The sequence below is a fragment of the Phacochoerus africanus genome, chromosome 1, assembly GCF_016906955.1.
Source record: "Phacochoerus africanus isolate WHEZ1 chromosome 1, ROS_Pafr_v1, whole genome shotgun sequence".
NCBI classification, from domain to species: domain Eukaryota; kingdom Metazoa; phylum Chordata; class Mammalia; order Artiodactyla; family Suidae; genus Phacochoerus; species Phacochoerus africanus.
The window spans coordinates 252,362,749-252,375,363 of record NC_062544.1 but is presented as its reverse complement, the minus strand read 5'-3'; the positions used below and the strand labels follow the sequence as shown (position 1 = coordinate 252,375,363).

At 37.8% G+C, this 12,615-nt stretch overlaps 1 protein-coding gene across 1 annotated transcript in view; it reads right to left on the bottom strand.

Moving 5' to 3' along the window:
• Window positions 1-1,342: 1,342 nt before the first annotated feature.
• Window positions 1,343-12,615, bottom strand: part of LOC125111312 (uncharacterized) — a 35,482-nt gene continuing 24,209 nt past the window's right edge. The window contains exon 2 of the mRNA XM_047753240.1: window positions 1,343-2,500. Within this exon, the coding sequence (XP_047609196.1) occupies window positions 2,076-2,500 (425 nt within the window). The 3' untranslated portion in view covers window positions 1,343-2,075. The remainder of the gene's footprint in view (window positions 2,501-12,615) is intronic.

The following is a 12,615-nucleotide window of genomic DNA, read 5'->3' as shown; positions in this document are numbered from 1 at the left end:
GCATCCCATAGATTTTGAGAGGTTGTGTCTTCATTATCATTTGTTTCAAGGTTTTCTTTAATTTCCTTCTTGATTTCCTCATTGACCCATTGGTTTTTTAGTAGCATGTTGTTTAGTCTCCATGCAGTAGGTTTTTTCTCTTTCCTTTTCCCATGGTTGGTTTCTAATTTCATGGCATTGTGGTCAGAGAAGATGCCTGAGATAATTTCTATGCTCCTAAATTTATTGAGATTAGCTTTGTGTCCCAATATGTGGTCGATTCTTGAGAATGTTCCATGAGCATTTGAGAAGAATGTGTATTCTGCTTTTTTCGGATGTAGTGTCCTGAAGATATCAATGAAGTCTAACTTTTCTATTGTTTCCTTTAGGATCTCTGTTGCTTTATTGGTTTTCTGTCTAGAGGATCTGTCCGTTGATGTGACGGGGGTATTAAGGTCTCCTACTATGATTGTCTTCTCATCAATCTCTCCCTTTGTGTCTGTTAATATTTGTTGTATGTATCTGGGTGCTCCTGTATTTGGGGCATATATGTTGACGATATTAACATCCTCTCCTTGGATGGATCCCTTAATCATTAAGTAGTGTCCTTCTTTGTCTTTCTTTATGTCTTTTGTTTTAAAGTCTATTTTGTCTGATATGAGCATTGCGACTCCTGCTTTTCTGTCATGTCTATTGGCGTGAAATATTTTTCCCCACCCTTTCACTTTCAATCTATATGTATCTTTTGTCCTAAGGTGAGTTTCTTGTAGGCAGCATATTGAAGGTTTTTGCCTTTGTATCCACTCAGCCACTCTGTGTCTTTTGATTGGGGCATTCAGTCCATTGACATTTAAGGTGATAACTGATAGATGATTATTTATTGCCATTTTGAACCTCGTGTTCTAGTTGATTCTATGGTTCTCCATTCTTCCTTTCTTTTTCTTTTTCTTTTTTTTTTTTTGGTTGGATGGTCTTCTGTTATTATCTGCTTGAGTGTTTTTTTTTCATTTTTTGCAATTGCAATATTTGCTTTTGGCTTGTGGTTGCCCTGTTTTTTAAGTATGCTAACCCCGTCCCATAATTGTGTGTTTTAGCCTGATGGTCCTGTAAGTTCAAACCCTTCATTACTATATTAAAATTAAGAAGAGAAACATACAAACAAACAAAAAGGGTTATTTATTTCCTAACATCCCTTGCCCACATTTTATGGTTTTGATGACTTTTTTATTTTTTTCTTTTTAATTTTATTTTGTTTGAAGCATGTTCATGATTAAATCTGTATGCTGGCTTATTTGAGTGACTGCTTTCTGATTGTGGTTTCCTCAGTCCTAGTTCTTCCTCTTCTTCTTTTTTTTTTCTTTTTTTTTTTCTTCCCTTTCCTTCCTTTCTTTTTGGTTTGGAGAAGCCCTTTCAATATTCCCTTTAACCTGGGTTTTGTGTTGCAGTATTCTTTTAGTTGTTGTTTGTTGGAAAAATTTTTATTTCCCCTTCTATTTTAAAGGATATTCTTGCTGGATAGAGTATTCTAGGTTGCATATTTTTTCCTTTTAGCACTTTAAATATCTCTTGCCATTCCCTCCTGGCCTGTAGTGTTTCTGTAGAGAAATCAGCTGATAATCTTATGGGGGTTCCCTTGTAGGTAACATTCTGCTTTTCTCTTGCTGCCTTTAGGATCCTCTCTTTATCACTAACTTTTGCCATTTTTATTATGATGTGTCTTGGTGTGGGTCTGTTTGGGTTCGGTTTGTTTGGGGCCCTCTGTGCTTCCTGTATTTTGAACCCAGTATCCTTTAGATTTGGGAAGTTTCCAGCGATAATTTTCTCAAATATATTTGCCATTCCCTTATCTTTTTGTACTCCTTCTGGAATTCCTATTATGCGTAGATTGGCCCACTTTATCTTATCCCATAGGTCTCTTATATTGCTTTCCAGTTTTTTGATTTGGTTTTCTGTCTGCTGACCTGATTGGGTGATTTCCATTATTCTATCTTCCATATCACTGATTCATTCTTCTGCATTATCCATTCTGGTTTTTACGGCCCTTAGTTCAGTTTGCATCTCTGCAAAGGAATGTTCTAGTTTTTCTTGGCTCCTCCTTATATTTCTAGTTCCTTTCTGAGGGTATCTGCATTACTGTTCATATCTTCTCTTAATTCCTTCAGTATTTTCACTGTTTCTCTTTTGAACTCCAGGTCTGTCAGACTGCCGAGATCTGTTTCATTGTTGACTGTTTTAGGTGAGTTCTCCTGTTGGTTTGACTGGGGGTGGTTTCTCAGCTTCTTCATCTTGCTTGTTGTTTTCTTTCTCCTGAGGGAGTTGTACTCTCCGTTATCGGGCAGTGTTTGCCTTGTCACTGCCGTGGAATATTTCCTGAGGGCTGGCGTTGTTGGTTGATCTTTTTTGAGGCAGTGTGGCTTTTCTGGCGTGTTGATGGGGCTAACAGGGTCTCTCTGAAGCAAAGGAGGACTTCCTGAGGGCAGACAGGACTGGGAGGTCCACACCACGATGGTAGCAGATTTCCCTTGGTCATGCAGAGCTTGCTCTGGTGTTTTTAGGCTGTGGGGTTCTTGCAGGGGGTTGGCGGTGTTGGGCAGCTGTTCCTCAGGAGTGCAGCACCCCCTGGGGGCTTGAGCAGCTATCTGGGTCACTGAGAACCTAAGAGGCTCTTCCCTAGGGCAGCCCAACTCAGAAGGACGGCCTGAGAATGTAGGCGGATCTTTTCACAGTCTAGCCAAGCTTGTTGTAGCTTTTCTGGGGTGTGGGGTGGTCCTGCTGTGAGCTGGCAGTCCTGTGCTGTTGCTCCACAGAAGTGCAGTTCCTCCTGCGACCTGGAGTGGCTAGCTGTGCCACTGCGAAGCCAGGAGGCTCCTCCCCAGGGCAGCCCAACTCATAAAGCCTGTCCGAGAATTAGGCAGATCTTTTCATGGCCTGGCTAGGCTTGTTGTAGCTTTTCTGCCCTGCAGGGTGTCCTGCCTGGAGCTGGCAGTCCTATGCAACTGATCCGCAAGAACTCAGCACCCCCTGAGGTCTTGGGCGACTAGCTGGGCCACTGCCGACCCAAGAGGCTCCTCCCCAGGTCAGCTCGACTCAGAAAGACTTTCTGAGAATTAGGCAGATCTTTTTATGGCCCGGCCAGGCTTGTTGTAGCTTTTCTGGGGTGTGGGGGTCCTGCCGGGAGCTGGCAGTCCTGTGCTGTTGCTCCACAGAAGTGCAGCTCCTCCCAAGACCTGGAGCAGCTAGTTGTGCCGCTCTTAACCCAAGAGGCTTTTCCCCAGGGCAGCCCGACTCAGAAAGACTGTCCGAGAATTAGGCAGATCTTTTCACGGCCTGGCTAGGCTTGTTGTAGCTTTTCTGGGGTGCAGGGTTCCTGCAGGGAGCTGGCAGTCCTGTGCAATTGCTCCGCAGAAGTGCAGCTCCTCCCAAGACCTGGAGCAGCTAGTTGTGCCACTACGAACCCAAGAGGCTTTTCCCCAGGGAAGGCTGACTCTGAAAGACTGAGAATTAGGCAGATCTTTTCATGGCCTGTTCTAGCTTTTCTGGGCTGCAGGCCTTTTCTCGGGGGCTTGTGGTGTTTGGTGCTGCTCCGTGGGGGTGTAGCCCCTCCAAAGGGCAAGCAGGCCTGTGCAGGGACATCCCCTGCAGTGGTAGGCTTCAGGCAATTGTTGAGGCCAGCCCTCCCAGATGGCAGGTAGACCCAGGTCTGGCGAGTGGGTAGGGGGTGGTGGGGGTGGGGGGAGGGATGCACTGGGAAGCACAGCTTTCAGCTAGCTAGTGGGCCTGTAAGCTTGCTGTGGCGTGGGGAATATTCTATGGGGACCCACCCCTTCTTCTCTCCCATCCCCAGCATGGGCGCAGACCAGGCTCTTCTCCCAGGTTCCCTCTGATGCGGCTGTCCACTTCCCCACCCCTAGAGTATTGCTCCCTTCCTCTGCGACAGCTTTGTTTTCTAGTCTCCCAGGCAGTCTCTGCCCCATCAAACTTGACAGACTGGTTTCTAGACCTCCCAAGCAGTCTCTGCTCCACCCCGCTCCCCCCCCAGCCCTTTCCTGGGGACTAACCTCTGGAGCCGAGATCTCGGTGCCCAGCCCCCACCCAGGCATCTCAATTTTTGGTGACTGTGCCCGTAGTTCAGATGGTCTGTTCGGTTCTTGATCTGCTTTTCAGAACTCCAACTTACTGCTACACTCTTCTCTGCATCTGGAGATTCCTCCGGTTCATTTGATCTTTCCCCTGAGTAGGTGACTTTCCAGGGTTCAGGATCCCTTTCTCCTCCGCAGTTCCCTTTCGGGAGTGCCCGTCCAGCTCAGATTCACCTTCTCTCACTCTCCTCTTTTCTCTTGTTTTACCTGGTAATGTCACGATCTTCTTGCCATTATTGGATTTTAGGTTCTTCTGCCAGCGATTGGTTGCTGTTCTGTGTGAGTCATTTATCCTGTAGATGTGTTTTTTTTGTTGTGTTTGTGGGAGAGGGCGAGCGTGTCCCTCATGATGGCACAGTGGAAACGAGGTTGCAGGTTTGATCCCTAGGCTTACTCAGTGGGTTAAGGATCTGGCATTGCCATGAGCTGTGGTATAGGTTGCAAACACAGCTCAGATCTCACATTGCTGTGGCTGTGTGTAGGCTGGCGGCTACAGCTCCCATTAGACCCCTAGACTGGGAACCTCCACACGCCATGGGTGTGCCCCTAAAAAAAAAAGAAGAAAAAGAAAAAAGAAAAGAAAATAGATCCACCATGGGAACTCTGGGATGATCTAACTTTACAACTAAAGCAAATAGAGAAAGAAGAATAAATTAAAGTCAAAGTTAGTAGAAGGAAAGAAATCATAAAAATGAGAGTAGAAATAAATGAGGCAAAAAATAGAAAAGATGAATGAAAATAAATGCTGGTTCTTTGAAAAGATAATCAAACCTGATAATGCTTTAGAAAGACTTAAGAAAAAAAGGGAGAGGGCTCAAATCAGTGAAATCAGAAATGATAAAAGAGAAATTACAACAGACACTGCAGAAATGCAAAGAATCATAAGAGACTACTATGAGTAATTATACAGCAATAAAATGGACAACCTAAAAGAAATGAATCAATTCATAGAAAGACCAAATCAGGAAAGAAAGACCAAATCAGGAAGAAATGGAAAATATGAACAGAATAATTACAAGTACTGAATCTGAATCTGTGGTTAAAATACAACCAACACAAGTCTAAGATCAGATGGCCTCACAGGTGAATTCTATCATTTAGATAAGAGTTAACACCTATCTTTCAGAAACTCTTCCAAAATTTTGCAGAGGAAAGGACACTTCCAAGCAAATTATCTGAGGTCACCATGGCCCTGATACCACAAAATCAGACAAAGATACCAGAAAAAAAAAAAAAAGAAAATCACAGGCCAATATTACTGACGTATATAGGTATGAAAACACTCAATAAAGTATTAGCAAGCAAAATACAAAAATACATTCAAAAGATTGTACACCATGATCAAGTGGGATTTATCTCAGCAGTGAAAGGATTCATCAATATGTGAGAATCAATCAATGAGATACACCACATTAAAAAAACTGAAGAATGAAAACCATATGATCATCTCAATACAGAAAAAATCTTTTGAGGAAATTCAACAACCATTTATGATTTAAAAAAAATGTCCAAAAAGTGGGCATAGAGGGAACCTAACTCAGCATAATAGTGGCCAAATATCACAGACATCATATAAACATACAGATAACATCATACTCAATGGTGAAATGTTAAAAGCATTTCCTCTGAAATCAGGAACAAGACAAGGATGCCCATTCTTGCTACTTTTTTTCAACATAGTTTGGAAGTCCTAGCCATAGCAATCAAAGAAGAAATTGAAATAAAAGAAATTCAAATTGGAGAAGTAAAACTGGCATTGTTTTCAGATGACCTAATATTATACAGTGAAAATTCTAAAGATACTTCCATAAAAGCACTGGAGCTCATCAATGAATTTAATAAAGTCTCAGAATAAAAATACATAGAAATCTGTCCTATTTCATATACCAACAGCAAAATATCTGAAAGGAAAATTAAGAAAAAAAATCCAATTTACCATCACATATAAAATAATAAAACACCTAGGAATAAAGGAATAAAGAAAGCAAAATAACTGTACTTAAAAAATATATAAAAAAACTGATAAAAGAAATCTAAGACCGTATCAACAGATTAAAAGACATACCCTATTCCTGAATTGGAAGAATCAACATTGTTAAAATAATCAAACTACCCAAGTCAATCTACAGATTCAGTGTAATCACTATCATTTTACCAATTGCATTTTCCACATAACTGAAACCAAAAATTTTAAAATCTGTATGGAAACACAAAATACCCAAAAAGAGCCAAAATAATCTTGAATAAGAAGAATGAAACTGGAGGAATCATGCTTCATGACTTCATACTATACTGTGAATCAAGAGTAATTGAAACAGTGTCATATGGCACAAATACAGACATATAGATAAATGCAACATGATAAAAAGTCCAGAAATAAAATCCACATACTAATGTTCAATTAACCTGTGATGACATAGTTAAGAATATAGAATGGAGAAGAGATAGTCACTTCAATAAGTCGTGATAAAAAAAAAAAAAACTGAACAGCTACATGTAAAGGAATTAAATTGAACATGATAGAGGATAATGTAAGAAAGAGAATATATATATATATATATATAGCACCATACATATGACTGGGTCAATTTGCTGTACAGTAGAAATTGACAGAATGCTGTAAATCAACTATAATGGAAAAAATAAAAAATCGTAAAATAAAAAGAGAATATTTTCTAATACCGTGCACAAAAATAAACTCAAAGACCTAAACCTAAGACTGGATATTATAAAACTCTTAAAGTAAGACATAGGCCGAACCCTCTTTGACATAGATCAAAAAAAAATCTTGCTATGATTTATCTCCCAGAGTAATGGAAACAAAAGAAAAATAATTGTGACTTAAATATTATACCTAAAGTTTTATACAACAAAGGAAACAATAAACAACACAAAACACAACCTTCATACTGTAAGAAAATACTTGCAAATGCTCCTACCAACATGGGATTACTTTCCAAAATACACAAACAGCTTATATAGCTCAATATAAACAAAAAATAAACAACCCAACTATAACCCTGCCAGACCAAAGAAATCTTAAGGAAAAATAGTAAAACATGAGGCATAACCCTCCCAGACGTCAGACAATATTATGAAGCTACAGTAATCAAAATAATGTGGTAGAGATGCAAAAACAGACATAGGGAACAATGGAGCAGAATAGAGAGCTCAGAAATAAGCAGACTCACTTATTGTCAATTCATGTTTGACAGAGGAGGCAAGAATATGCAGTGAAGGAAATACAATCTATTCAGCTGGTGTTGTTGACAAAGCTTATATAATCCAATGAAGTTAGAACACTTCACACCATACACATTAACAAAATAGCTTAAAGAATTATAAGACTCCTAGAAGAGAAAATAAAACTCTTAGAAGAGAACATACACAAACCATCCTCTGACATAAACTGTACAAATATATAAAATTATTAGGTCAGTCAGCAAAGGCAAGAGAAATAAAAACAGAAATAAACAAATGGTACCTAAGAAAACTTACAAGCCTCTGTACAGCTAAAGGAACCATAAAGAAAATGAAAGGAAAAACAGGTCTGGGAGAAAATATTTGCAAATTATGCAACAAATAAGGGCTTACTTTCCAAAATATATAAAAAGCTCATGTAACTCAATAACAAATAAACAAAACAATTAAAAAATAGGCAGAAGAACTAAATAGACACTTCTCCAAAAAAAAAGACATCCTGATGGGCAACTGGCACATGAAAATATGTCCATTATCACTAATTATTAGAAAAATGCAAATTAAACTACCATGAGGTACCACATCACACCAGTCAGAACAGCCATCATCTAAAGCCTACAAAGAATAAATGCTGGAGATGGTATGGAGAAAATGAAATCCTCTTACACTGTTGGTAGGAATGTAAGTTGATGCAGCCACTCTAGAGAACATTGTGGAGATTCCTAAGAAAACTAAAAATAGAATTGCCATATAATCCAGCAATCCCACTCCTGGCCATATATATGGAGAAAACTAATGTTTGAAATGATACATGGACACCATGTTCACTGCATCACTGTTTACAATAGCCAAGACATGGAAGCAACCTAAATGTCCATTGATAGAGGAATAGAAAAAGAAGATATGGTGTTGTTATACAATGTAATTCTACTCAGTCATTAAAAAAGAATGAAATGATGTCATTTACAACAACATGGATGAACACAGAAATTATTATACTAAGTGAGATAAGCCATAAAGAGAATGCCAATACCATATGGAGTCACTTACATTTATGAAATCTAAAATTTAAATAAAATTATCTTTGAAACAGAAATAGACTCACAAACATAGAGAACCTACTTGTGGTCACCAAGGTGGTGGTGGGAGAGGGAAGGATTGGGAGTCTGAGATTAGCAGATGCAAACTATTATACTTAGAGTGGATAAATGACAAATTCCAAGTGTATAGTACAGGGTCTTGTTTTGATATCCTGTAATAAATCATAATAGACTGAATCACTTTTCAGCATAAATTAACACAATATTGTAAATCAAATATCTTTCAATAAGTTAAAATTTGGAAAAGGGCATAAAAATAATAATAAATAATAAATAAATTTATTTTCTTTGGAGAAAATAAACATTGCTCCAAACTATATACATATGGCTAACAGGCACATGAAAAGATGTTCTATATTTATAATTATTACAGAAATGGAAATCAAAACTACCATGAGGTTCCACCTCACACCAGTCAGAATAGCCATTATCAAAAATCCCGGAAATAAATGATGTAGAAGGTATGGATAAAAGGGAATCCTTGTACACTGTTGTTGAAAATGTAAATTGGTATAGCTACTGTGGAGAACAGTAAAGCTTAAAAAAATTAAAGATTGAGTTACCATGATACCCAGGAATCCCACTCATGGGCCTATAGCCAGAAAAGATTAAAATTCTAACTTGAAAAGATATTGCACCCCAATGTTCATAGCATCACTACTTAAAATAGCCAAGTAATGGAAGCAACCTAAATGTCCATCAACAGATGAATAGAAAAGATGTATATATATGTGTATATATACACACACACACACATACACAGAACATATACATGCAATGGACTATTACTCAGCCAGAGAAATGAACAAAATAATGTCATTTATACCAACCAGGATGGACCCACATATTATCATATTAGGTGAGGTAATTCAGAAAAAGAAAGGCAATATCAAATATATAATATTCATATATATGGAATCTAAAAAATGATACAAATGAACTTATTTACAAATCAGAAATAGATTCAGAGACATAAGAAACAAACTTATGGTTAAAAGAGGAAAGAGGGGGATAGATAAATTGGGAATTTGAGATTAACACATACTGCATATATAAAATAAGTAAGAGGGACCTACACATAGTTCAGGGAACTATTTTCAAATGCTGTATTTCAAAATGTTGTTATAACATATAATGAAAAAGAAACTGAAAAATAATATATTTTATATATTTATAACTGAACCACTTTGCCATACACATGAAACATTGTAAGTCAACTATAATTTTTTAAAAATAGAAAAAAATCAGAAAAATATAGATTTCTATTTCCAGTCATGATAAAATAACTGACCCATGAATGGTAAACAATTAAAAGATAAGAAAAAATATTTGAGGAAAAGAATTTTTTTTAACAATAAACCAATATGAACAGTCTTCCTGGGTTGAGGAGTCAAAGAAAAGATTGAGAAAGGCAAAGAAGGGGCCAGGAATTCTGGTCAGAGTACTAGAAAGAATGGAAATTTAGGAGTTGCCGTCGTGGCGCAGTGGTTAACGAATCCGACTAGGAACCATGAGGTTGAGGGTTCGGTCCCTGCCCTTGCTCAGTGGGTTAAGGATACGGCGTTGCCATGAGCTGTGGTGTATGAGCTGTGGTGTAGGTTGCAGACGCGGCTCGGATCCCGCGCATTGCCATGAGCTGTGGTGTAGGTTGCAGACACGGCTCGGATCCCGCGTTGCTGTGGCTCTGGCGTAGGCCGGTGGCTACAGCTCCGATTAGACTCCTGGCCTGGGAACCTCCATATGCCGCGGGAGCGGCCCAAGAAATAGCAACAACAACAACAACAGCAACAACCAAAAAGACAAAAGACAAAAAAAAAAAAAGAATGGAAATTTAAAATAAAAATCAAACAGGCATTAGGATATGAATCTTTTTGATTGTTGTGCAGGCCTCACGTAAACCTTTAAGTACCTGGTAAATAATAATTGTGTTTATGTAAATTAAAACAAACAAATGAAAAAAAAAATTAAGCTCCAACCAGCAGATGTTTGAATGAATACCGAGCACCCAAGGTGTTCAGTGAAGATAGCATAAGAATTGAAACTAAGATTCACATCTAAATTAGTCCTAAAGAATACTATTAACTACTCTAATAAATTATAAACTAAATCTCAAAATCAGAAACTGATGTGTAAGAAACTATAAATGCTTGCTTGAAGAAAAAAAAGTAAAAATGGTCAAATATATTATCACAGTGTCCATTACCAAATCAAAAATTAGACATTTAAAGAAATAGGAAAATAATTAAACTATAATCAGAAGAAAATCAACCAATAGAAACAGAATCAGAAATGACAGAGATGATGGAGTTAGCAGGCAACAAATTCTAAAGAACAATTATAAATAATCTCAGCTGGAAAACAATATATATAAAGCAGAAAAAAATCCAAATATAACATATTGAGATGAGAGTGACAATAACCAAAAGTTTCACTGTACTGTTGATATCAGATCAAATATTTCTGGATAAAACACCAATAACTTAAAGATACAACAAACTATCAGAACTGAGGCACAGAGAATAGAGACACTAAATAAGACAAGCAGTACTCAACAATATGAGATAGTGTGTTATATTTCTCAGGGCTCTCCAAAGAAACAAAACTGTAGAATATTATATATATTCAAAGATATATAAGTATATATTTTCATGAGACTTTCAATAAGTGGCTCATTTGATTGTGGAGGCTGTGAAGACTCATTAATTGTCATCGGCATGCTAGAGACCCAGGAAAACTGGTAGCATAATTAAGTTCTAGTCTGAGAGTCTTAAAGCAGGGAGCCAGTGGTGTAAATCCTAGTCCGAATGTCAAAAAAGATGAATGAGATGTCCTAGCTCAATTAGTAAGATGGGGAAAGGAGACCAAATGTCTCCTTTATCTGCTTTTTTTCCCCTACAGGCATACCTCACAGATAAGTTGAGCTTGGTTTCAAATTACACCAATAAAGATCTCAATAAAGCAAGTCTCATGATTTGTTTTTTTATTTTGGTTTTCCAGTATATATAAAAGTTATGCTTACAATGCATTTCAGTCTTTTAAGTGTGGAATAGCATTCTGACTAAAAAATGTACATACTTTAATTTCAAAATACTTTACTGCAAAACATGCTATTATCTGAGCCTTCAGAGGTCTTAGTATTTTTATTAATGGGGGTCTTGCCTTGATGTTGCTGGTTGCTGAAAATTGAGGTATCTGTGGCAATTTCTTAAAATAAAACAATGGGGAATTCCTGTCATGGTGCATTGGAAAATAATCTGACTAGGAACCATGAGATTGTGGGTTCAATCCCTGGCCTTCCTCAGTGGGTTAAGGATCCAGCATTGCTGAGAGTTGTGGTGTAGGTCGCAGACACAGCTCAGATCCCATATTGCTGTGGCTGTGGTGTAGGCCTGCAGCTGCAGCTACGATTAGACCCCTATCATGGGAACCTTCATATGCCGTGGGTGTGACCCTAAAAAGACAAAAAATAAAATAAAATAATAAAAGAACGAAGTTTGCCATATCGATTCAATCATCCTCTCACTACTTCTCCTTAGCACCCAATTCTATATGATAGCATTTATGCACAGTAGAACTCTTAAAAATTGGAGTGAATCCTTTCAAATCTGTTATGGCTTTATCAACTAAGTTTACATAATATTCTACATACTTTGTTGTCATTTTAACAATCTTACAACATCTATACTAGGAGTAGATCCTAACTCAAGAAAATACCCTCTTTGTGCATTCATAAAAAGCAATTCCTCATCCATTAAATTTTTTCATGAGATTGCAGCAATTATGTCACATTGTCAGGCTCCACTTTAAATCTGGTTCTGTTGCTATTTTCATCACATTTGCAGTTATTTTTCCACTGTGGTTATTTTCTCCTTTGCAGTTTTGAAACCCTGAAAAGCATCAATGAAGGCTGAAATCAACGTCTTTCAAACTCTTGTTAATGTTATGGAAATGTTTTCTTACATTAAACCTCATAAGCCAACCCCTGCTAACTTCAAATTTTTCTTCTGCAGCTTCTTTACCTTTTTCAGCCTTCATAAGATTGAAGAGAGTTGGGCTTTGCTCTGAATTAGGCTTTTGTGTAAGAAAAGATTATGGCTGGTTTTCTCCTATCCAGATCACTAAAACTTTCTCCATAGCAGCAATATGGCTGTTTCACTCTTTTATCATCCATGTGTTCACTGGAACAGCACTTTTAA